General features: G+C 43.2%; 1 protein-coding gene across 2 annotated transcripts; it reads left to right on the top strand.

Moving 5' to 3' along the window:
- Nucleotides 1–727: 727 nt before the first annotated feature.
- On the top strand, nt 728–19,867 carry lin28aa (lin-28 homolog Aa). Of its 2 annotated transcripts, none has more exons than XM_066717740.1 (4): nt 728–1,095; nt 2,662–2,837; nt 13,541–13,725; nt 16,546–19,867. In XM_066717740.1, the coding sequence occupies exons 1-4, from the start codon at nt 1,086–1,088 to the stop codon at nt 16,763–16,765; spliced, it is 591 nt and encodes a 196-aa protein (XP_066573837.1). In that variant the 5' UTR covers nt 728–1,085; the 3' UTR covers nt 16,766–19,867. The 2 variants fall into 2 exon arrangements, with proteins under 2 accessions (XP_066573837.1, XP_066573836.1); XM_066717739.1 differs by lacking the exon at nt 728–1,095 and adding an exon at nt 1,311–1,446.
- The last annotated feature ends 3,680 nt before the right edge of the window (nt 19,868–23,547 follow it).

The following is a 23,547-nucleotide window of genomic DNA, read 5'->3' as shown; positions in this document are numbered from 1 at the left end:
TTTGTTTGACCAATAGGCCCGAGTCTTTTAAAAGTGATGTGCAATTATGTTACATGATTTCTCTTTTTTTGGGATCACCGATTTCTTGTTTGTGGGCGAAACAATAGCATTAAAAATATATTTTTAAATAATAAATGATCTTGTATCATTAACATTAAATGGTACATTAAAAATACTGAGCAATTCATTTTTTGTTGAGAATAAGCTTTTCCTAAACGAATAATACACTAACAAAACAAAATCTCTCTCTCTCTTTATATATATATACACACTAAATTAAACCAATAATTAACAATACACTATATCTACTTGTTTGTAGATAATAAGAATAACATTTTCATTAGAGAATGTGTGTATATATATAGCCAATGACAGCCAGTCAGACAGATACATAGATATATTTAGCAGCTGTTGTACTAAGTAAATGCAAAAATATACAAATCAAATCTCCCACAGTAGCCTCTATGACTTTGCATACGAGTGCAGAAGTGACCCGCATGATGTGGTGGCACAGACCCGAGCATGGGTATAAATTATTATGAATCCTTAAAAAAGGAAATTGACAGTATTTATTTTAAAAAGGGAAATGCCCCCCACACACCCCGCCCCCCACACACCCCACCCCCCTCTGGAGACGCCGCGGTGAGGAATGCGGAGGGGCAAGGTTTAATTGTTTAAACGGCTTCTCCAGGACTGCCGGCCTAAATGACCATCTCCAGTGAAGCGGGTGGGGGTGGATGGTCATTTAATACTGTCCGGAGCAGGGGGGTGGGGAGCCGCGCAGCTAGGTGGTCTCGGCCGCTGATTGGTCATTTCCCCAATTTGGGCCCTTTACTCAGGAATGTGTCATTGATCAGCCAGGAGAGGGTAATTGAGAATCACGTGGACTTGACCGAAGGAGCCGTGGGGGTGGAGTGAGGGGGGCGGCTTGGTGGGAGCAATACTATGTGACCAAAAAAAAAAAAAGAAGCCAGCCTGGGAGGAAGGACCCAAAACGTGCTCCTTCTGCCCACCGGGTCCAAAAACAAATCAAACCCGCTGCCGCGTAATTGGGAGGATAGTAAAGACCCTGGATATCCCCGGCAATGGCAGAAGGTATCTCTCTCTCTCTCTCTCCGTGTGAAATGTTTGTGGGTTTGATGTCTGGATCTGGGGGGCAACTGGAAGGGGGAAGGGGGGGTTGGGTTTCCCTTCATTGTCTTTTAGATTTTGGGATTCTTCTTAAAATCCTCCCCCACGGCCCTCCCACAGCCCATTGTTGGGGTAAAGATGTTGCCAACCCCCTTTGTTTGTTTCCTTTTTTTTTCTTAAATAACCCCTTTTGATTTGAAAGCGGTGACGGGAAGGTGTCTCGCTGATCTGGGGTAGAGAGGGACTTGATTCTCTGGATAAAATTGTACTCGAGGAAGAGCGAGATGGGCTCTGTTTCCAACCAGCAGTTCACAGGTTAAGTGTCTTCGTTTTAAGATGAAAAGTTGTGCGGTTGAGGTGAAGCTTTAGGATTTAATGTTGTTTGGTTGTTTGGTTGTTTTTTGGAAGCACCTTCGACCGACCTGGGCTGGAGAGCCAGTGGTTTGCTTTGCCTGCACGGATCCCGGTGTTGTGTGCATGTTGGAGCGCTTGATCGTGGTGTTTGGGTATACCTGGATTGGGTATATCTGGTTTGATTCTATAATTCGTTCTGCGTTTGTTTAATCGTTTGCTATCAATGCACGATTATGTATTATTATTTAAAACAAATTGATAAATGGTTTTACACTGAATTAACTTTGACTGTTCCAGCAGAGTTTTAATGTGTGTGTTAGTCCATTTGAAAAGGATGTTATCTCTGATGTGAAGAACATATACATACTCAAACTGGGTAATGAAACAGACCAAATAATGTGGTCTGCGGAAAAGACGCAACCTGTATTCCATCACGAAATTATTATTCATTTTTGGACAACACATTGTGTTGTCTATATACATTAAATCCCGATTGGCTGCAGGTTATATTCGTGTGTGTGTGTGCGTGTGAGTGAGTGAGAAATATGCGTGTTTGACAAATAAGGCTTTATGTTTTCGTTTCTGTTGTGGGAATAATAATAATAATAGGGATGTTTTTAAGTGACTGGTGGGTGTTTTTCTGTAGAATATGATGGTCACTGAATTGCAATTTTAGATCACTGAGAATGAATGAGAATTATTAATACTATTCATATTAATCAAATGTGCTGATTTACTCGAAGGGGAATAAGAAACTCGAATAATAGCCCAACGCAAACGCTCTTTTGTAGGCTCGGTGATAAACGATGAACGCATGGTCTATTCGCCTTGCTTGTTTTATTTGTTGGTTTTGTTTTGTGTGTTTTTATTTGTTCTATAGACGAGTATTAATTAATGAATTAATGTATTGCTGTAGCATTGTGAATCCAAGTGTAGCTGTGTGAAGCAGCCCAGAGCTCAGGCGGGGACGCACGCTGCTCTGTCTGTCTCTGCATGTCGGCTCTGGGCAGAGTTGGTAAAAAGCGCACGCAGAGTGTGGACAGTAAGAGCCCATTTGTTTTATTACAGCTTCACTGGAGAAAATGGCTCTGGAGTGCATGCAGCAGTGACACCCTTTCTGTTCTGTTTGTGGGTTTGGGGGGAAAGCGTGTCATTAACCTGGCTGTTCTGTTAAAGGGGGCTGTGCGAAGACCGAGGAAGAGGAGGCGCCGAGCGCGGAGGAGGACTCGGGGTCTCTACGGGGCAGCGGGGTGTGCAAATGGTTCAATGTGCGGATGGGCTTCGGGTTCCTGTCCATGACCAGCAGAGAGGGGACCCCACTGGAGGCCCCGGTCGACGTGTTTGTCCACCAGGTGAGTGAACCCCCCCCTCCGGTCCCCATCCCACTGAGGTGCTGGTTGCAATGGTAAAGCCGGGCCGCGGACCCACGCATAGGCTACCCGTGAAATGCCCGTGTTGGACGGAACCGGGATCCAAACCGGGATACGGATCATAAACGAAAGTATCGGATATGTGCCACGGTATCAGGACTGAAATAAGGAGCTGCGGAGATGCCAGGCGTCTGTGGGTGCAGGTTGCATTTTATTATCACGGCCCGTATAGGAAGCCAAGTTTCCGAGCGAGGTCGAGCTATAGACTTTAGGAAAACATCAGGTTTCCAAAAATATTAGACAGTTTTTTAAAATGGCCTGTTCCTGACAGAAAGGCCTTTAAGAATGGCAGTTCGTTCTTCATTCCTGGAAGCCTAAAATGGCTAACCCTGTAGTAGTTTGCAATGCTTCAGCTTTTACCCCCACAGCTTTCAAATATTATTATAAACGTATCCTATTCAACGCATAGATGTAAAGCATTCAGTCCCCTATTGAAGGTAAAACCGTAAACACAATCCTATAGATTACAGATTAATTGCTGCCGGGTAGCCGCTGCAGATGATTCCCTTCAAGAGGTTGTCAAGGCAATTGAATGTGAATCTTACCTGGGATGCAGATCTTCTGAAGGAAGCACAAATACAACACAATACCACACACCGCTGTAGTGCAATGGTGAATTTTCCTAGTGACTTCATTCAGACCACACTCCCATATGGCGTGCATAATATTTAAATAAGCTCTTCAATGTTGCATTTAACCCAGTGATTACCTCATTGCCCAGGATTTGAATCTCTTGCAGTTTTGTGGATGTCTCGGATAATCTGATGTTATAACCTGGTGTCGAAGGCAAATGCAGATCTCTCTGATGAAAGCATGTGCAGTAAACCACACTCCAGTACTGAAGTCTCATGACACGTGTATCTTGTTAGTATTTTAATGTCTTACTCTCTGTATAGGCTACATAATGGAAGATACCTGTGCAAAATTAATACTTGCGTGTGGTTGCTGGCTTGCCCAGTACAATCCGCTCCGGAGAAGGTTTCTTGAAACCAACTCAAAGGGTCTGAAGTCCATCAGCAACACTTTGTGCCCTGAAATGTGTCCCGTGTGTGGCTCGTATTACTACAGTAGTTAGACAATAACAAAACCATTTGGAAACAATGTGCAATACAGATACAGTAACCACAATGCACTACACTCTAATTACACTGTACTATTGTACTTGGTAAGTAAATTGTGTTTCAGTACAGATACAATGACTGAAAATGTAATTACTTCACATGTATTCAGTTACAAGCATTTGGTTAGCTTAATCATGTGTGGTATAGGCCTGGACCAAATCAAAACTTTGACCTACCTGCAAAACGTGAATTATATTTTACCCAATCCAGATTTAATTGAAATTGGCAGAAGCCAGGTCTTACTACTTATAAATAACCACACGATAGGGTACAAGTCTGCCATTTACACTTCATGGGCAGGTTAATATTTTTATTTGGGACTTGGTTACATTTTACATCTAAAGTACTGCAATATAATTTGCCCTGTGTTGGTGTGTATATTCAAAGTCTTCAGTATTATCTCACTTGAAGGTGTCTGCAGTGCAAAAGTATTCAGTTACAATACATAATTCACTTATTATACACACTCTTGTGACTGTGTTGAAATGGCAGTGTAGTGACACTGTAGGTAGTGCACCTGCATTATGAAGTGTTTCTGGAATCCCTGAGAGATCAGGTACTGGAAATCCCAATCCATTTTTATTGAAGGATTGTGCCATTACAATTTGTTGCTTGATGAATTGGCAGTGACTTCAATTACAGAACAGTTGTGGCACAAAATCCTGCAGTGGAATTGATTACAAAGGGGTGTGTGTGTGTGTGTGTGTGTGTGTGTGTGTGTGTGTGTGTGTGTGTGTGTTCGTTGTCTGGCTTTAATCAGTCCCTGTTTGCGTTTGCAGACCCAGATTACCTGTTCTAATGTTATCTGTGGAGCAAGGCTGTGCTGCATTGTGATCGAGTGTGTTATCATCTGTGTGTACATGCCTCGGCTTCAGACCTTGAGTTTGATATGATGTGCTGACGGATTCACAATCGCTTTCAACTCCATTGATCTCCATGATGACAAATAAATGTAATTTCTGCTTGATTGATTGCTACAAGAACCACATAGGAGGAGGATAAGACTATCGCAGGATCCCCCTCAGTGTACAACTATACATGGATTAGAGAGGCCTCTGTTAGAAGAAAACAAACACACAAAATCTTAGTGCGATGAATGTTAATTTTGAATGTTTATCACCGGTTTCCACATATTCATGTTTCTCTTCGTGAGCGGTTTTCAATATCCCTGCTGGTGTATCTATGCAACTCTAGATTTATTTCTCTATCTCCTGCCAACGCCACGGTGGCCGCCCAGTCCCTGGCACAGCTGCAGCTTTCAGCGAATTTGGCAGAAGCCGTCCTCCTTGTGGGATCAGATTTTTATTTTAAGTTCCTGATTAATATTTGACTGCATCTAGCATATTCAAGGCTTAAAAAAAAAAACAACCGCAACTCTAGGGCTTTCAGTATTGATCCGAGTGTATTTCTGCTGCAGAGCAGTACTGTGGTGGTGGATACAAACCAGCTTCACAACCTCTGAATCGGTTTCCAAAGGCAGACTCATTCAGGACCGTTAAATATTAGACTTTGAGTACAAAGGATACTTCAATTAATTCTATCAATATTCGGTAGTAATGTGTAGATCTGTAGGTGATATTTAAGATTGCCGACATCAGGAGACCGTTTGGCCTGTGTTGGCTGTCGGTGGTGAAGGTCTTTGATCTAAAGACCTTCTCAGGCTGCTCTGGACAGCGGTCTGTCATGCCAAGACCTCACGTCTCTGTCACTGGGAACCTCTTCTTTAATCCCATGGATCGGACTCATGTGTGCATGTATATGTGTGTATAATGTACATCCCATGTAGGTCCACCAGTACAGAATTTGTAGGTGAGTTTAGAGCAGCGATTTGTATTTGACTTTGTCAATTCCCTTTTTAGTGTGCTTCGGCCTGTCCAAATCTCCGACCTTTAGTCTTAGAGTTAAGGCGTCTTCCTTTTAGCAACACCCTTTAAGAGTGACATCTCTTGTTGTCCTCTCTCCTCCCTTCTGTGTGATGTGTAAATCCCTAGCAGATGATATATATGGCTAAAACATCGCTTGTCAAATTCCCAGTAGATAGGACTGTCGATCGCACCAAAACACCTCCACTGATGATCCTGATTTGATCACAAAAGCCATCGTACTAAAGTTGTAACATTAGTCAGCTGTAAATTGTCTAAATCAGTAGCGTATCTGGGTTTTGAAATCTGTTTTTACAGTTTGTGTGATATGAAGCTTTAGCCAAAAAAAAAAGGTCGGTGCAAAGCCTATAACCAAATAATTTAGGCAGTTTCCTAATGTAGGATTCCAAAATGTATACAAATGCCCCCCTTTTTTTAATCTATTGGGGCTATTTTTGCACTTAAACACCAGCACACCTCCATCAATTTTAAAGAGATACAGTTCTATATATATAATGGTCAAAGGGCTGCATCTTCCCCTTGACAAACTTGTCAACATAGGAATAAAAGGTCTTCCTTTCAAATCTTGCAAAACAATAGATTTTGAATAGGGAGAAATCCTATTTAAGTAATTATACCGTTACATAAAATTAAATGTACTGTATATAACATAAGGACAAGAAGCAAAGTTTTCAAATTTGGGGTGTATAATTCAGAATGGCAATGACAAGACAAAAGACCAAAAACCAGATTTATTTCTATAAAAATGGCGCACTGGGGACACAATTTGAGTAGCTGTTTTTATTCCATCTGCTTCTTGCTGTATTCTGCGGTGGTTTTGCGGTAAGCTAATTTATGGACTAATACAGCAAAAAAAAAAAGGTTTTGAAAAGAAAGACTGTACGTGTATTTAAGGCCGGTTTACAAACGATTCCAGCAAAAACAATGATTTCTAAAAGACTTGTCAAATATGAGGAAGTGTTTATATATCACACTGACATGATTGTCTGAGGAACTGAAAATTATACATAATGGACATTTTGTAGAATATTTTCATGCCCAAGGCATCTCAAATGTTGGTGCAGTGGTTAGAAAATAATATAGAAACATCTGTGAAAACTGTAACCTTGATCAGGAAAATCTGTAGCAGGTAAACGACATTAACCGGCAGACATTTTGATCCTACTTTTGTGGAAACGATTGCTTTTCTTCTGTCATGGATTTGAGCAGAACAAACTGCATTCAACATGGGGGGGTTACTGTGTGTGATGGGTCTCTCTACCACAGCCAGCGTGTTAAAGGCCATTAGAAAGGGATGTGGTATTATCCCCTTCCTCCTAAGAATGGGGCTCTGAGTTTAGGAGGAGCGTTATTCCTGTCTGATCAGATAAGCGCTAGCTGTGCGCAGATAAAGAGCCCCCACCTCTCGCCCATTCAACTGGGGTTCCTGTTATAAAGTGATTAAAACATTTCTGCTGCCTTTTGTGTGTCCCACCCCCCAACCCCTCCGCCGGTGCTGTGTATGTTAATGGAGAGGTGGGTGACGGTGCCATTATCTCACGGAGGAGACCAGGAACCAAAGGAACCCCCGCCAGGGAACATTTGTTTGTCAGTTGCAGAGTTTGCTGCAGCTCAATTCACTTGCGAGGGACCTGGGAATTCAACAAATGAAAGGAAAATGGCACTTGACCGTTCATTTAAGACACTGGTGTTCTCCCCCCTGGCTGCTTTGTTTAACATTTGTGCGTTTCTCTCTTGCTCTGACACTTTGAGGGCTATTTTGCAACCTGAGAATATTTAAATGATGAAAACGAATAAACTGAGGTGACGGTGAGGAAATAATTGCTTTGAAACAGTCCTAAAATAAAGACGTGGCTTGCATATAATATCTTTGTCTTCATTTAAAGGACAATATTTAGAATTAATGACTAACTCAATCCTGTATGGCCAGTTATCAGTTAAGATATGACCTTTCTCTTTCTGATCCATAGATATGTTATGAATGATGTAATATAGGTTAATTGTGCAGAGTCAATGGGTGGGGAGTGAAGAACGCTGTGTCAGGGAGGTTCTGTGAAAGGAGGACTTGGAGCCCAAGATGGCAGATAGATCTCACTGAGGCAGGAAGTGAAGACTGTGCTTGTTGTTAACCTTGGTATAGAGCCCAATCGTTTAATTCCTTCAGCTTCCTATCATGTCACTATGTTCAGCCAGACTGCCATCTTTCATCTCGGCATCTTCACGTCTTTCGAGTCAAAATGGAAAATGGCCGTGTGTGTAAATATGTGACGCAGAAATAAACTTTGCTGGTGTGACATAGGAAAAAGGAAGATGTAGATCGCAGTGAAAACCTCTTGCCTGTTGTGTATGAACATGATCTATTACTTGTCTCTAATGATGAAAAAGCTATTTGTCAACTCGGAACTGACCTCACAAGCTTGATGGTAAATTGTGGTGAAATAAATGGTTACTGTGCTGAAAACAGTGACGGCACACTGCACAGGACTGGTATAGTTCCAGCATGACATCTAGTGTCAATGCTACTTGGGCTTTTAATCCGTGGATGTTACGAAACTAATTTCTCGGTGAACTGCATCTGATTACAGGCCTGCTTTTGTGTTAGTTTGATTTAAAAAAAGGAAAGAAATCTTCAGGAATGCCATTAGTTATCCATTAAGTGTTAATTTATCGATTGGGAGCCGGGTGACTTATTGATCTCTGACCTATTGATAAGTCATCACGGAGACAACGTCACAGAAGCAAAGCAGTTATTTCAAACCATTAGGATTTATCTTGACCTCCGAAGCAGCGAGACTCCAGCTGTTTAAAACATAGTTGAGCAAAGCTCGACTGGATATTTGTGAGATTCCAGCGATGCACACGTGATCTCTTAAGAAAACCGCTGCCGGCGTTAAGAGATGTGAAGTGTGAACGGGAGCGCTCTCGTTTGTATGGATGCGTGATTAGGCCCGAGGCGATGGATTGTCCAATTGGCCTGAACTTCAATTTAGCGATGCAATGCAGTCTTATTCCCCATTTTCTGTTGATTATTTAAAAGAAAACGGGCGAGAACTCTGATGGGTACAGCCGGTCGCTGGTTGGTGGTGCAGTGGTGGTTGTTAGATCATAAACCCACAACGTGTTTTCTTTTACTGTATGTACTGCTTCATATGGGGATATCAGGCTTGTCTAGTTATTTGACAGACCGGCTTGGGTTGGTATTTATATTTATAGAAGACGCTTCCACCTACATCAATCTTGCACTGTACCTGTCTAGGCAAGGTGAGCATTACAGCAGCCGAACCCCAAAGGCACGTGACACAAACACCCCCCACCACGGTCAGGTTTGAAGATCAGGGAAGTACAGCATGGCCGGCACATTGAGAATTATGGTAATGTACCTGCGAATTGAAGTCCATCCAAGAACATTAACTTCTCGCATCCGCGTCCATTGTGCCCGAACAATGTGACACAGATCTCAATGGCTGCTTACTTGGCCGTGTCGAAACCCATTACCCAGAGACCTTGTTCTTTGTCCGGCCAGATTCTCCTACATTTCTTTCTATCTCTCTCTCTCTCTCTCTCTCTCTCGCGTGCGCGCGCGTGCGCGTGACAGCTACAGTATCTGAGGCTGGAGAGGAAGATCAGTGAAAGATCACTTTGGTTTTGGGACAATAGGACAGTTTCAGAAGAGGTACAGTGCAGGTGAAACGTTGTAGTACAGTGTAGTGAGGAAAAGCTTTCGGGCAGCAGCTGTTAGTTTTATTTTGCATTTCCTTTGCATTTCCTTTGCATTTCCACCAGGAAAGCAGAAAATGGTCACTACTTGTGTTATTGCTAGAAAGGTTGTTTTGTTTATAAGATGTTAAAGGAAGATGTTAACTTCACAATATAAGTTCAACGTGTAAAATACACGAGATGGAATAGTTTTGTGTGGTGGTGTGCATGTGTGCGTCTCTGAGAGGGATTAATGTATACACGAATCATATTGATCTGAGCACAATTAATAGCTTTTCAAGTATGCATTGAGCTCGTCTCTATATCGAATCAGGCAGTTCATTAACCAGGAGCGGGTGGGAGAAAGCACAGGCCTGCCTAGCTGACCACTGCAACAACGTGGGGATACTTTCCTTTTTAAAACAAATCTTGTTTTTCTTTGGGTTTAGTTTTTCTCTTTTAAAAAGGTCTAAGTAACGCACACAGTGGTGAAAACAGGGCTTCCTCTTCGTCTTCCTTCCAACTGCACTGTAAATACGAAGGGAAATAGATAGTTCTCTGTGCTGGATGGGTGTGTGTGGGGTAAAGAGGGACCCCCAAGGTTTGCCCTTCTTTAATCTGCCGTGAGTCTAAAAAAAGAAGCGATCGGTTAACCTTTTGACATGCTTGGATCCACCATCCCCCCCCAATCTCCCTACTACCCTCACCCCACACTCCTCCTTCACGCTCACAACCTCACCCTTTCACCGGTGAGATTAATAATTCTCAGAGCCGTCCCTGGGAATGGGACCTGCAGGGAGGAGTGGACAATGGCCTCCATTGTGAGAGTGGAAGTGGAAATCCTGCAGCATGTGATCTGTTATTGAGTGGCAAGGCTCTGAATAAGGAGTGTGTGTGTGTGTGAGAGAGAGAGTGAGAGTGAGAGAGAAGCTGAGGAAGGGAGGGGGCGGGGTAGGTGGTTCATTCACAAAAATACTCTGCCGAGAAGGGGAGGGGAGCTGGGGGGTGGGGGATTCTGGGAAGTGTTCGAGGGAGAATGGAGATCCGAGTTGTCGGGCAATTGAATCGAACGAAGTTGAAATTGAAATGCCGCCTCTCCTTGGAACTTCAAAAGCCTCGGCTTTCCATTCAGCGGGGCTGTGAGACTCTCAAAGGCAGGACAGGCTGTAAAACTCCCCAGGCCCAATCTTCCACACCATCCCATCCGTTGACACCCACTCGGCAATGACTTGATTGCCCTATTGGCACAGGTGCTGTCGGGCAAAATATATGATCTTCGCACTGGTCTGTGATCCACCAGAGGAAATGGCAGATCAGTCTGCTTTGAACAGAGAAAGAAAACCGTAAAATGTTGCCTTTGAAGCGAGACATGGTTTAATCCTTTGAGAGCACGGTCACCAGGGTCTGTGATCAGGGCTGCACAGTCACTAGCCACACGATTGTGTGCGTGCAGGTGAGGGTTTTTGTTTTGGAGTAAACGGTTTATAAATCAGCTTGTTCCTTTTGGATGTTTTCCTCAGACTCTCCCCTTATTTAAATACTCAATCAATTGCTCTTGAGAGGTCCAGTATCTCACCCACAGCAATGAACGGTGTTTTGTGACATTGGTCTGTCTTGGTCATCCCTTTTCTTCCCATTGACTCTTTGAATCCAACAATCCCCCCTTTTCCTCAGTAGCACATTATAGCACACCCTGAATGGTTTGTTGTTCTAGTGATGTGAACGTGTGTAGTTCTCAGCCTCCTCCGTCACCTGTAGGTGTTTCACAGTGTTTGTAGCGCTGCAGGAGAGACCTAAAACAATGGTATTGATTATTGTAATGTAAATGGTCCTGTTCCACGGCATTGATTCAGCCTTTGATCAGGACAGTTGGGATTTGGGATATAAACAGCATTGCTCTTTTTATCAAAATGTTTTCACAGAGAACACGTTTGTAATCTGTGTTGAAAAAATGTATGGTTTTATCCTAATTCCCCTTCATTACTGTCTTTCCATTCATAAGCATGTGACACGTTATCGCAGGGCCTCACGACGCTCAATAAAGGGGTGTTGACCCTGGTTTCCTCTCGTGCAGGAGATGAAAGAGTGGTCGGTGTTGGACGTCTGTTTGTTTTACTGGAATGGTTCATTTGCTGGAAAAAACAAGTCTAAGCACAGACGAGAGGCGAGAAGAAAAACAAACTGTAGAAGCACGCAAGAGAAACAAACAGACTTCTCCTTCAAGTTGGCTTCCTTCTCCTATATCATTTTTTCTTCTGAAGGAGTGGTATTTCAGGAATGTGCCCCCCTCCCCTCCGTCCCCTGTCTCTGCTCTCTCTGGTCAGTTTTGGCTTGACCAGATGGGCTCATTTTGGAAGGTCAGGGCAACGCAACCTAGTGGGGGAAGGGCCAGGGAGAGGAATGTGTGATAAGGCAGGGGGAGGGCGTCCACTCGGACCTCTCTGCTCGGGGGAGGGGGAGGTGTGTGTGGGCTTCAGAACAGCATAATTTCCCTCTCTTCTCTAGCGTGTGTCCCACCGCAGTTCTCCAGGGATTCTCAAAGGGGTGATGCAGATAATATACAATATATATTGCGTTATTTTTGTTTTTCCTTGTTATTCCTCCCCCCATTCGTGCTGGTACTTACTGTCACAACCAAGTGGGCGGTTCAGAAGAAAACAAGCTTGCAACATTCGAGAACTGGTATTGAGACATTTGTCTTGTGCTGCTTTATTAAATGTGAACTCTGCTTCACTGGGCACAGTATAAACAAACCATGTAATGTTACCTGCCTGATTCAATATTCAATAAATCAATGCTTTATAAGAGAGATCTACACAAAATATAAAGTGGAATAATGTGATCTAATGGGAATATTGCCCCATCTGTACTTTGTGAGGTCTTCCAATTAAATTAAAATGGATTAGACCAACGAGAGAGACTCAAACATTTGAAATTATGCAGTTTTTTTTTTTTGCTTTGTTTTTTAACAGAATTTGATTAGATTTTCAACTAAAACCAAATATTAGATAAAATGGAAAAGTTGTCAACCCCTTAAACTCAATAACTGTGACCAAGCAAGCTTCCCGTAGTTATTGATAAGTATCTCACCGCGTCATGGAGGTATTTTGGCTCAATTCACTGTGTGTGTGTGGTGATTTTTAAAAATTGGTTTTGTATTGTAGGCAACTACCCTAAACAGTGTCACATCGCTGTTTCTTGTATATGACATGGAAGTTACAGGGGATGCCTTTTCTGTATCTAGAAGAATTCAAAGAACTGATCGAGCTATGAATCTATGCCTCGTGCAGCAGATTCTGTGTTAGTGGCTCCGATGTTCTCCCTTCAGTGGTAGTAGTTTCGAGTTCATTATTGATGCTTTGCAGACAAGCCAAACACTCTGCTGCAATTCTGCCTTTTCTCCATGGTGCTAAGCATCGCTTAACTGATGCCTCTGACTTTACCCATCAATCCTGAACACAATTGCATAAACCAGTGACACTGCTGGGGTTTCCATAGGAAGTTGTTTGGCATCCAGGCAACTGTGGGTTGGGAGGTACTATTTTTGGAGGCTGGTGTCTTTCTGCTTTTTAAAAGACGCATTGCACAAATTGCAAGATTATCAATTGCCATACATACAGGTGTTCTCTGCAGTACTGAAGTGCTGCTGCCAAAGTGCAAGGGTAGGTTAGCCACCATGGTTGCCTGAAAGACATGCTCGTGTGCGTACAGGTGGTATCTGGCCTCTTGCCATTATTTAGCAGGCACCTTGCCAAACCTTTGAGATAATATGGTTTCTGTGTATGTAAAACTATCACCAGCAGGATCACTCTATAAAAAAAAAAAAAAAAATGCATGCCCTTACTGCAGCGAAATGGGATTGTGGCACTGTGGATGGGTATGGGGTGTCTGGCTCTGCTAATGATGCCAGGGTTTGTGTTCACAGAGTAAACTGCACATGGAGGGCTTCCGCAGCTTGAAGGAGGGCGAGGCGGTGGAGTTCACCTTCAAGAAGTCGGCCAAGGGCCTGGAGTCTCTGCGGGTCACCGGGCCAGGCGGCACCCCCTGTGTGGGCAGCGAGCGACGGCCCAAGGGCAAGAGCATCCAGAAACGGCGATCCAAAGGAGACAGGTAACTGTGACCGGCCCAGTCCGACAAACCCCTTCGACCTGATCTGAGGAACAGATACGCGACTACACCTTTCCAGGTCAGGTAGATGGAGGCTTCATGAAGCTGGCCATTATTCATCTTTACCTTGCTAAGGTACCCTAGGCAACATGCCTACACTGTGCTTTTGCTACCCTGGACCATGGAAATACCAGGACATAACATTACATTTTCTTCTAAAGCATGTTTACTATGGTACACCGATGTTTTACTCAGTCCAGTGAAGTAAAGCACAGTCACGGCCTGTTGAGCCCATGGGAAGCCACTGTGAAAGGGAAAACCAGAGTAAAAGCACATGGAAAAGTGCCACAATACTATGTTTACCAGGGTAAATATTGCTTCACATTGCAGGAATGCAGGTAATCCTTCCCAGTCACCCAAAAGAGAACCGTATTATTCACTCGCTTGACTTGGAAGTGATTTAATCTTTGCTCAGGATATGGTCATCTTCGCACAGGATATGGTCACAGACTATAGCCTGATGTGTGATATGGGTCGAATGTTGGTTATAAAATCAGAGCCTTTTGCTATGTAAATGCTGCAGCAAGAGGCCCTGTGCTGCTGCCACCCCCGCCCCCACTCACACAAGCCCCACCGAGCACGATCCATATGCAATTATTGACAATAAAGGAATAGAGGTGTGATGTGGCTGGTAGTATGGCTCGCAGGATCTGATGTAACCTCGCTGTTAAAGTATTGCTTTACGACGTTTCAGGGAAAGGGGGTCAAAGAAAAATATTTTATTGAAGATTCTAATAGAAACATGTTTGTTTGAGAGCTTTGTGCACAGACTTGTGCGTAAATATCGTCAATTAAGTCGTTTTGTTTGTGGATCTACTTAATGGAGGATTTGCATGCACATTTTGTGAGGTTTTCTTGTCCACACCTTCTGTATTGACCTCACTAGAGCGATCACATGCAGGGCACAGACTTCTCCATTCTGCTGCATGTCGAGCATGTTGCAGTGATGCTCAGACTGAGTGAAATATTCAAAATGAGAAGGACATCCACCTCCCCCCACCCTCTTGTAATATTTGACGGTGAATGTTCCTGGTAGCATCGCCCCCCGATATCGTCTGCACACTGTGGGTGTTGCACGGCTTGTTTGAAAAAGATCCTGTCCATTTAATTAATGACAGATGTAGGTGCCTGAGAAAGGTCAGAGGTTGCCGGTGCCATGGCAACTGCCGTGCGTGTGTCTCTGTGCGTGCGTGTGCGTGTGTGTGTGTGTGCGTGCTTGCATGCGTCTCTGTGTGCGTGTGTCTCCGTGTGTGTGTGTGACGGAGGGGGTAGTGTAGGTCGCAGTTCAGAGGTCACGCTGCAGGATTGAGACAAAGAGCCGGTCCCTTCCACACGCACTCTGATCAATACAAGCCTTGCCATTTCACTCCAGGGAAAACAAAGGAGCGAGCTGAGGGCCCGAGGCACCGGCCCCTGTATGATCACCGCAGCCCCTCCGGCCCACAGCAGTGTGTGTGTGTGTGTGTGTGTGTGTGTGTGTGTGTGTGTGTGTGTGTGTGTGTGTGTGTGTGTGTGTGTGTGTGTGTGTGTGTGTGTGTGTGTGTGTGTGTGTGTGTGTGTGTGTGTGTGTGTGTGTGTGTGTGATTTTTGGGGTGGATTTTAAGCAGCGTTCGTATCAGTCAATTTCTATTCAACCATAAATCTCACCACCACTCTGATCTGCAAAACTAATTCTCTGAGGTGCGCCGCTTGGGAATGGAGCTGCTGTGTTTTCTGTAGTTCTCGGAGGGAAACATTGGGGGTTCATAGGCTGTGAGGATGAGGGCGGGGGAGGAGTGGGGCAGGGGTGTTGCATAATTATTACCAACCTGCAAAGCTACAAACATCCTGGTTTTCAGCCAAAGCCACTGTCCGTGATCGGCCCAGCCTGTATTTGACTGATACCCACACGTTCACCTTTTCTCTCGTTTACCACCTTAATAAGTCCATTGCCTCCTCCTTGTGTTCAAGAGAGATTCTTTTTATCTTTTGATCAGATTAAAGTAAATCAACCATGAACTAAATATCTATTAATACCGTCATAGAAGATAGCCTGAATGTAAAGCTTTCTGTATCAGAGAGAGGAGATAATCGTACTGTTTTGCAAGTATTGCCAGGTGGTTGTTTTTCTACCTGTCCAGAGCTTTAGAAAATCTCCTTTCACGTGCCCTTGTATATGTCGTCGAATGAACACCATTTTCAAGTCCTGACGTGTTGGCAGTGAAGTGAGACTTTCTCTCTGGAAAGGCTTTATTTTCAGTGAAATGTATTTAATTGAATAAACACTGCATATAGACATGAGATCATGTTGTGCTGCAGAAAAGGGAAGGTAGTTTTAAGGGAGGGACACCGTTCAGTGGATTTATACTTCCATCTAGTGGTGAACGGAGTGAATGTTCTGGTGTTATTGCAGCCGATTCATCCATACAGCGAATAATAGACCAGGGCTTTTAAAAACCAAAATGATTTGACTGACTTATCAGCAAATGTGTATGAATAGATCACTTCATCCTTCTTTTTATTAACCGAAAAAAGCAAAAGAAAACCATTCTAATTATTTCAAATATCCAAAAAGTTGTATTAAACCAACAAGCAATAGTCTTTAAGGCTTTTATAAGCACAAGGCCTTATATAGTTACTGTTATGAGTGTAACGTCCACTTTGATTTTGTTCATTGAGATCGTGTTGCAAGTGCATTCTCATGGTCTCAATCCATTGGTGACTTTTGTAACGTGGTAGATATGGTGTTGATTGGCTTTACTACGTCTGTGTCTCATGTTTCAGGTGCTACAACTGCGGAGGCCTGGACCACCACGCCAAGGAGTGCAAGCTGCCCCCTCAGCCAAAGAAGTGCCACTTCTGCCAAAGCATCTCTCACATGGTGGCCAACTGTCCGATCAAAGCACAGCAATCATCGCCCAGCTCTCAGGGGAAGCCGGCCTCGTTGAAGGGGGAGGAGGAAGAGCAGGGCCAGGTCCCCCTGCCGCCGGAGAGCTCCGACTGAGGCGGGCGTTATGGTGGGGGGGGGGGGGTAGTTGAGGGCCAGGGAATGGATTTGCCAGGTGTCTCGTTCGGGATGAAACAAAAAAAACAAGTTCCTACCAATCTATTTTAGCTGCTTTTGGAACTTTCTCAGGTTTAAAATGAACAACAAGAAGAAAAAAAGGTATTAAGGTGTAACGGTTAGGGTTTCCTCTTCTGTCACGTACCGTACAATCATGTCCTACATTTTCAGACCCGTTTCTGTCTGTCGGAAGACCCCGTAGAACTCATTCACATTTAAATGTCTTAGACTTGTCCTGAAGCAATCGGGGTATTAAGTTACACGGTTTGCCTGCAATGCCATTTAATGCACACAGTCTTCAATTGTGGAGTCAATCGGTGGCATTCATTGACATCTTTTCCTTTCTCAAAGTAAAGGGTCAAAAGGTTGTCAAATAACCAGTCCTTCACTAACTATTGTGGACCTGAATTCATAACGTGTCCCAGATACTTTTAAAAACCAATTATTTCATAAATTGTTTAAGAAGAGTCCTACTTCTGTGTTACTCTTCAAATTCATGTAGTAGTACAAAGGAAAGTACATTATTTGGAACCATTTCTGATTGTTTTTTTTAAATCACTCCTACGTTCAGTTTTTAATTTGGCCAGTTTGTAACCTCCCAAATCTGACAAATCCACAAATGGAAACCTGTTCCCATCTGGGCTGTGGTTTCACAGGTGATGTTTTGTCTTTCATGACCAATTCAACCCTGGCAAACATTACTGAGAGTGATGCAGTTATGACGCCGGTGACATGATCCCTGTTTTCTAAAGCGTGATGGGAAGTATAATGGGAAACACCTGACTGTTACACCTGTGGGATATGACTAAGGCAGAGCTCTTGGATTGAGTTCTTGTTGTTGGGGTGGGAAGCGGGTATAACGGGGTGGGGGGGATTGGGGTATGTGGTGAAGGACAGCGGTCTAACCAATGATCTGCTGTATTTTTATTTGTTTTGGTGGCAGCCGATGATGCAATTGATTGTCCAGATTTCCAGGGGCCAAATGAATGTTTTTGTGAATGCCGAGGTGTCCACTGCCTGTGGCTTTGGCACCGTGGCTTTCTTCTCCACAGGACCATGCACAGTGTTATTGGCTCAGGTGCTTCAGCCTCTTTCCCATCTGTGATCTGTCCAGCTCCCATTCAACACGCCTTCCCCCTCCACCGTGGTCAGTTAAGAGATCCAAAATGGGGGTCTTGGGACAAACATGTCGCTGTATCAACGTGTGGCCAATACTGGGAATCAAAAGTAAGGGCATCTTCAATTGATGATCCTTTCTGAATAGTCTTCCTTCAGATCTTTCCATGATTAAGTTTTTTGAATGAAAAGTTAAAAGTATTACTATCCAGCTTCTGTTTCAGACAACGTGGCTGGAGAGGCACTGGCTTACATTCCAGTGGCTGTTCTGTAAATTTAAAAAATCCCCCTCCAATTGCAGTCCCCTTCTAAAATGACCCTGATACCATCCCCCTAAAGAGGAGTGGGAGTGGAGGCGTTTCAGATACTTGTCCCTAAGATCAAGACGACCGGTGAGAAGTTCAGAGCCAGCGGGGGCTACAGATCATGTTTGGAGAGGGGCTGGGCACCAGGGCTAGTCTTTGCAGATCGTCGACCAGTTGGTTTGCTGCACATTTTAAATCTCTTCGTTTTTATATAAATATATATATATATGTGTGTCTGTGTGTATATATTTTTAAAAGGCCTTCATTCCGCATAAGCTTTTCCTGTATGGAAACTTTATGGTGGATGACTAGGTGCTCTTGGAAAGTAAGGCCCATATGAAGTGCATGTAGATAGGCAAGCACGTTGAACTTGAGCAGAAGCTGATGACCTTTCCATCATTTTAATATATATTTTGTTTTGGACAATGTGAAATCTTTAAATCGTTATTTATTTGTTGCCATACCTCGGAAGCTTCTCCTTAATGTTGACCTTTGTGTCTATTTTGCCACTTGCCTTCTACATCGACCAACACAAGATGGCGCCCTGCTAATCCAGAGCTGGCCAGGTTTCAGTTCCATTATATCATTTGTTTTTATTTTCCTGACCTCCGGCGTATTTCCAGATGGAGGGCACGGACTGCTCCTCTTATCTATGCTAAAACCAATGCAATGTTACTCTGCACTAATAGTGTGTAAGATGCATTTATCTTTTAATATAAATATTTGTTCTGTATTTTTGTATATTTTAAGATTTACCGAAGATCCTTATGACTGCGATGCCGTTTTGTTTCTCAGGAATCATGAAACTGAAACTCAGGGATACCTCGAATCGGCTCTATGCTCTCAGCAGTTTTGGTGAGACGGGAGATGGGAAGGATTGTGTAAACACTGCCTCGCAGCACCTGCTCCCCCCACAGTGGTTTTAAAGGCTTTAATTCTGTTGTGCTCTCTTGTACTCTTCTCAAGAGACCTGCATTGATTACAACTGGACAACACCCAATGAAGGGAATCAGATTTTTATTTAGTCTTCAATCATCTAAAGGAATGCCTGCCCAAAGTCATTTCAACTGGGATTAAGACTGTGCCATATACCTGTTTTGAGTATTTAGTGCAGTAGTTCAGCAAACATTTTAAAAGTCATGACACATTTATCAAATTAGTTATGAGGTGAATACTGTTATTTGTAAAGAGCATCAATCTGAAAGCTCAACTGCCTACATTTTCAAGCTGTACTGAAGGCTGATGTTAGGCATTAACCTGCTGGGAGTGAACAAATGTAGGACAGTGTCCCATCGGGAAAGAGACACGGCCATATTGGGGTCCAGGGGCTGTGCACAGTAGGGCTGTGTTTACTGACATCCTCCCTCCTCTTCTCTGACAACATGGTAGAATTTCCCAAATTGCTAGGATTGTATGTTTTGTGTTTTTTATTTTGTATAAAGGAAGACAAAAAAGGATCTACATGTTTACCTGAAGATGTGAAAATAATACCCTCCTTTTATCAATATCAATGTCTTGATTGTGCATAAGGTTTAAAAAAAGAGAGTAAGTGCAACAATTTGCGGACCTCAATATACGTCTGGATGTTAACGAGCACACTGGCGCATGGGGGGGGGGGGGGGATTGAGATTTAGTACTCGCGACTGCTGCAACAGATCACATCCTAGGCTTGCAAGTGGATTAGAGGAAGTGTGCATTAGCTATTTAGTGAAGAAACCGTATTTGCAGCTGTTTTTAAAGAGCAGTGGGTGCTGTCAGCTAAAACATTGATGCAAGGAGGGGCCGTCTAATATCTAATAACATCTCTAATCATTTCCTGCAATGGTGAACCTGAACATTTGATATATTGCCAAAACTACTGGGACAACAGACAGAAGAGTTATTGTCCTTGAACCACTGGGATGCTCCTGGCTTTTCACCACAGTATGTTATTGTGTGGGTAGATACAGTAAAGTCTACATAAAATCGGACTCTGCTGGGGATACACTGTTCGTAATGTCACAATCCTCATCATCCAAACCAGTGGACCATAACCATAAGAAACCGGCCCACACTACACACACTGGGCACTGAACAGCCATGGCAGTCTGTGCCTGGACTCTTGCACCAGGAGCACCAAGCGTGTAGCCTATTACCTTCCCACCAGACCAGCTCAAATATTTTAAACTATTTTCAAAGTGTAAAACATAATTAAACCTAATAGTTATCATGAACTCAGAGCAGGTTTACCACTTGTAATCGTAAGCCTTCCATCAATCGCATGTTCCACCTGCTGTTCTTAAGAGAAGGGTTTCTGTATTTTTAAAATTGTTACACACGTTTTAATATTTTCAAATAAGGTGAACTTTTGGTTGTCCAATCCCACTGTGGTTTCTGTGTCTGGCTCCCATGTCTTATGGTCGAACACTTCTGTGCCAGACGCACTGTAGCAAAGTCTAGGGTCTTAAAGGTGGTCCTACAGGGGATATGGCAACCAACTAGTGTGCCGATAAACAGTCTGCAACAATCCTCTTCCCAAACTGCCTGGAAGCAGCTGTAACCAGACTGCCTCTGTCTGCTTATTATGCATGCCTTCCCCAGGAGTTAGGTTGATCTCCGTACTTTTGGTAATATGTCTAAATAGGCACGCAACAGAAAGCACCCAAACAGTTTCCAAGGCTGATATTCCATTATTTCTTCATGGTATACTTGGTCATATCCACAAAATGACGATTGTCTCCAGTTGGTTATTTTAATTCAAGGCCATTTACACCCTAAGTTATGCCACTGAAAAGAAAAGTCTCCCTCCTGTTAACTTCTCCCGAAGACAGATTTATTGGTGCCCTTTTATTTATGTGCTGTGGAGTAATATTTGCAGTGACTACAAGGAGGGAACTGATTGCATTTCCGCTTGGCTTTTGGTTTTGTGCGCTCATCAACATGCAGACTGTCATTTGCTTGCGGTCCTGTACATAGTTGCACTCTGCTCTCTTGTATTGTTATTGTACAGATACTACTGTTTCTCTCGTCTGAATCCTTTCTTTTCTGTATTCTCTCTGTAGCGGGGTTAGTGTAGGTAGTCTTCCTACAGCAGGAGAGGGGAAGGACACATCCTGTTCACAGCTCCACACAATCGCAGCGTTAGTCCAACAATGGCTGTTCCTGGTGTGCCAGTTGTCCCAGTATGCAGGCTCTCGCTGTTTTACCATTACAAGACCACTGTGGTAATTAAACCGTGCAGGCCCCAATTTTAAAAGCAAAACGTCAAGGTAACTTGGTAATCTGTAGTAACATCAGATTGAGCCTGACACCGGTCGCCCTGACCCCTTCTGCTGTGTCCTAGTATTGTGTTGAGGTGGTGGGCTTTATATTATGTTTATTTTTGTATTGATCATAAAAAGAAGAAAAACAAGTGAAAAACCTTGTTAAGCAATCTATACAGGTCTACCTCAGGATATGTTTTATTTAAAACGGACAATGGCATTTTGCCCCCACTGGTATTGCCCAGTGGGTTCTGCTGTACTGGTACAAGTGGAACTTTGTCCTTTTTTGTGTAGGGTTTTGTTTGTTTAGTTTGAATAGTAAATTTAATGTTGGAAGCATCCACAGGTACGCGGTACGGGTATTGATGTGTACAATTATGTTCCCCCATTTTGCCTGTGTCCCTAGAAGCTATTCCTGGAATCCAACATGGGCTCACTGTTGACCTGGAAATAGTCCAGCTTGTGTGTTGTGTGACGGTTGATTGCAGCTAACCAGTGCCTGTCAGGGCTTCATTCTTCAGGTGTAACTCCCAGGTAATTGGTAAAAGTGGCTTTGTTATTCGGTTTAATATTGATTATTGGGGACCCCCCCACATAGATAATAGTTCCTCAGTTCCATCAGTTAATGGATATGGGAAATTTCACAATGCTTCTTCTCCTTGAGGCTTTTATGGTAATTACTTCTGGCTGGTAAGAATTACTCTCGTACTGCCATATATATAATGATATAGGGAATGATTCGACCACGAAAGTTGAATTTGTACTTTGTTCTACTTTTAGGGATTAGGGGATTAGGTGACACTCCTGGCTCACAAATCGATTTGGCTCGCAAATCTCCTCTCCCTGTAATGTGGAAAACTGACACCAGTGTCGGCACAACTTGTCACCAGCAAATCCTAAATCCGAGTCTGCTTTTAGCACATCCAGCCTCTCGTATCAGTTTTTAAGGGAAGACAACCCTCTACAGATATAACGCGAGGAACTATTTTCAACCATTTCAGTCTTTGTAACTTTTTTTGTATTTCAGCGGGTAAATCAGTTTTATTTTCAAGGTGTATACTCTTACTCTTGAAAAGGTTTTGAAAACGAGCCGCTGGGTTTGTTGTCCTTGGCCCTGCACACTTGTGCCGCAGTCATTTTGGGGTCTGGGAAGACGTGCTGGAGAGAGAGACCCTTACAATGCCAAAGCGTAGTGGAGCGCTTGTGTTCTCTGTCCTGGAATAATCGCCATTGTTTACAAAATGAGAGGGGAATGCCCATGCTTGGAATAGAGGGGATTTATTTTAATTTTTTTTACTCCAATAGATGAATCAGTTTGGGTAAGGGCAGTCCTGCTGTGCTGTATTTATTTTGTCTGAACTAAAAGTTGGAAGGAACAGAATCCAAATCTGGTCTGTCGTAGTATTTGAGTTTCTCTATGGTATGATGCCCTTAAATTGCAGGACGAGAGAAGCCAGCTGTGCCCTTTTACCCTCTGCTTGTATAACGCACTTCATGAAAAAGTAGTACAGTTACCTACACTATATAATATAGAGTGTTCTCGGGTATACATAAAGTGCATTTAACTGTATTGTTTTCATAAGGAGCCACACAATCCTATAATCATCTTCATTTTCAACAACACTCAGGGTTACATATTAAGCACAACTTAGGAACACGTATGACTTGCACAGAGGCCCTCGTGTACGTGTCTGTGCTTTTTTTTTGTGTCTTTTATGTTTGTTTTTAAATTAGACATTGAGTTGGTGGTGTGCGTTCTATTGGTGTAAAATGCCTAATATAAATCAAAAGATTGTATATAATGTGACCGAAGAATGTAGCTATGTTTACTGCTATAAGCCAAAGGTTTATGTGTGAAACTCTCACTTTAGGGTTTTTTTCTTTTTGGACTCTTAATTGCCCACGTGTCAACCGGAACCAGGTGGGGTTTTGTGATTTGGGTTTTTTAAATTTCATTCTGTTTTTTGTTTTATTATTTGAAGCATGCATTACAAACAATACTGTGACCAAGATGTTTCGTAGTGTTTAAACATCCAACATTTGCTTTCTAGTTAATAAA

The sequence above is a fragment of the Amia ocellicauda genome, chromosome 11 (genome assembly GCF_036373705.1).
Source record: "Amia ocellicauda isolate fAmiCal2 chromosome 11, fAmiCal2.hap1, whole genome shotgun sequence".
Taxonomy (NCBI): domain Eukaryota; kingdom Metazoa; phylum Chordata; class Actinopteri; order Amiiformes; family Amiidae; genus Amia; species Amia ocellicauda.
Note: the sequence above shows the minus strand (reverse complement) of the source record. Positions and strands in the feature narration are given on the sequence as shown.

Excerpts from the sequence above, each read along its gene's own strand:
- lin28aa (XM_066717739.1), top strand. The coding sequence starts at position 1,416 with ATGGGCTCTGTTTCCAACCAGCAGTTCACAG. Across the intron at positions 1,447-2,661 it reads TTCCAACCAGCAGTTCACAG|GGGGCTGTGCGAAGACCGAG; the intron begins GTTAAGTGTCTT and ends GTTCTGTTAAAG. Across the intron at positions 13,726-16,545 it reads CGGCGATCCAAAGGAGACAG|GTGCTACAACTGCGGAGGCC; the intron begins GTAACTGTGACC and ends CTCATGTTTCAG.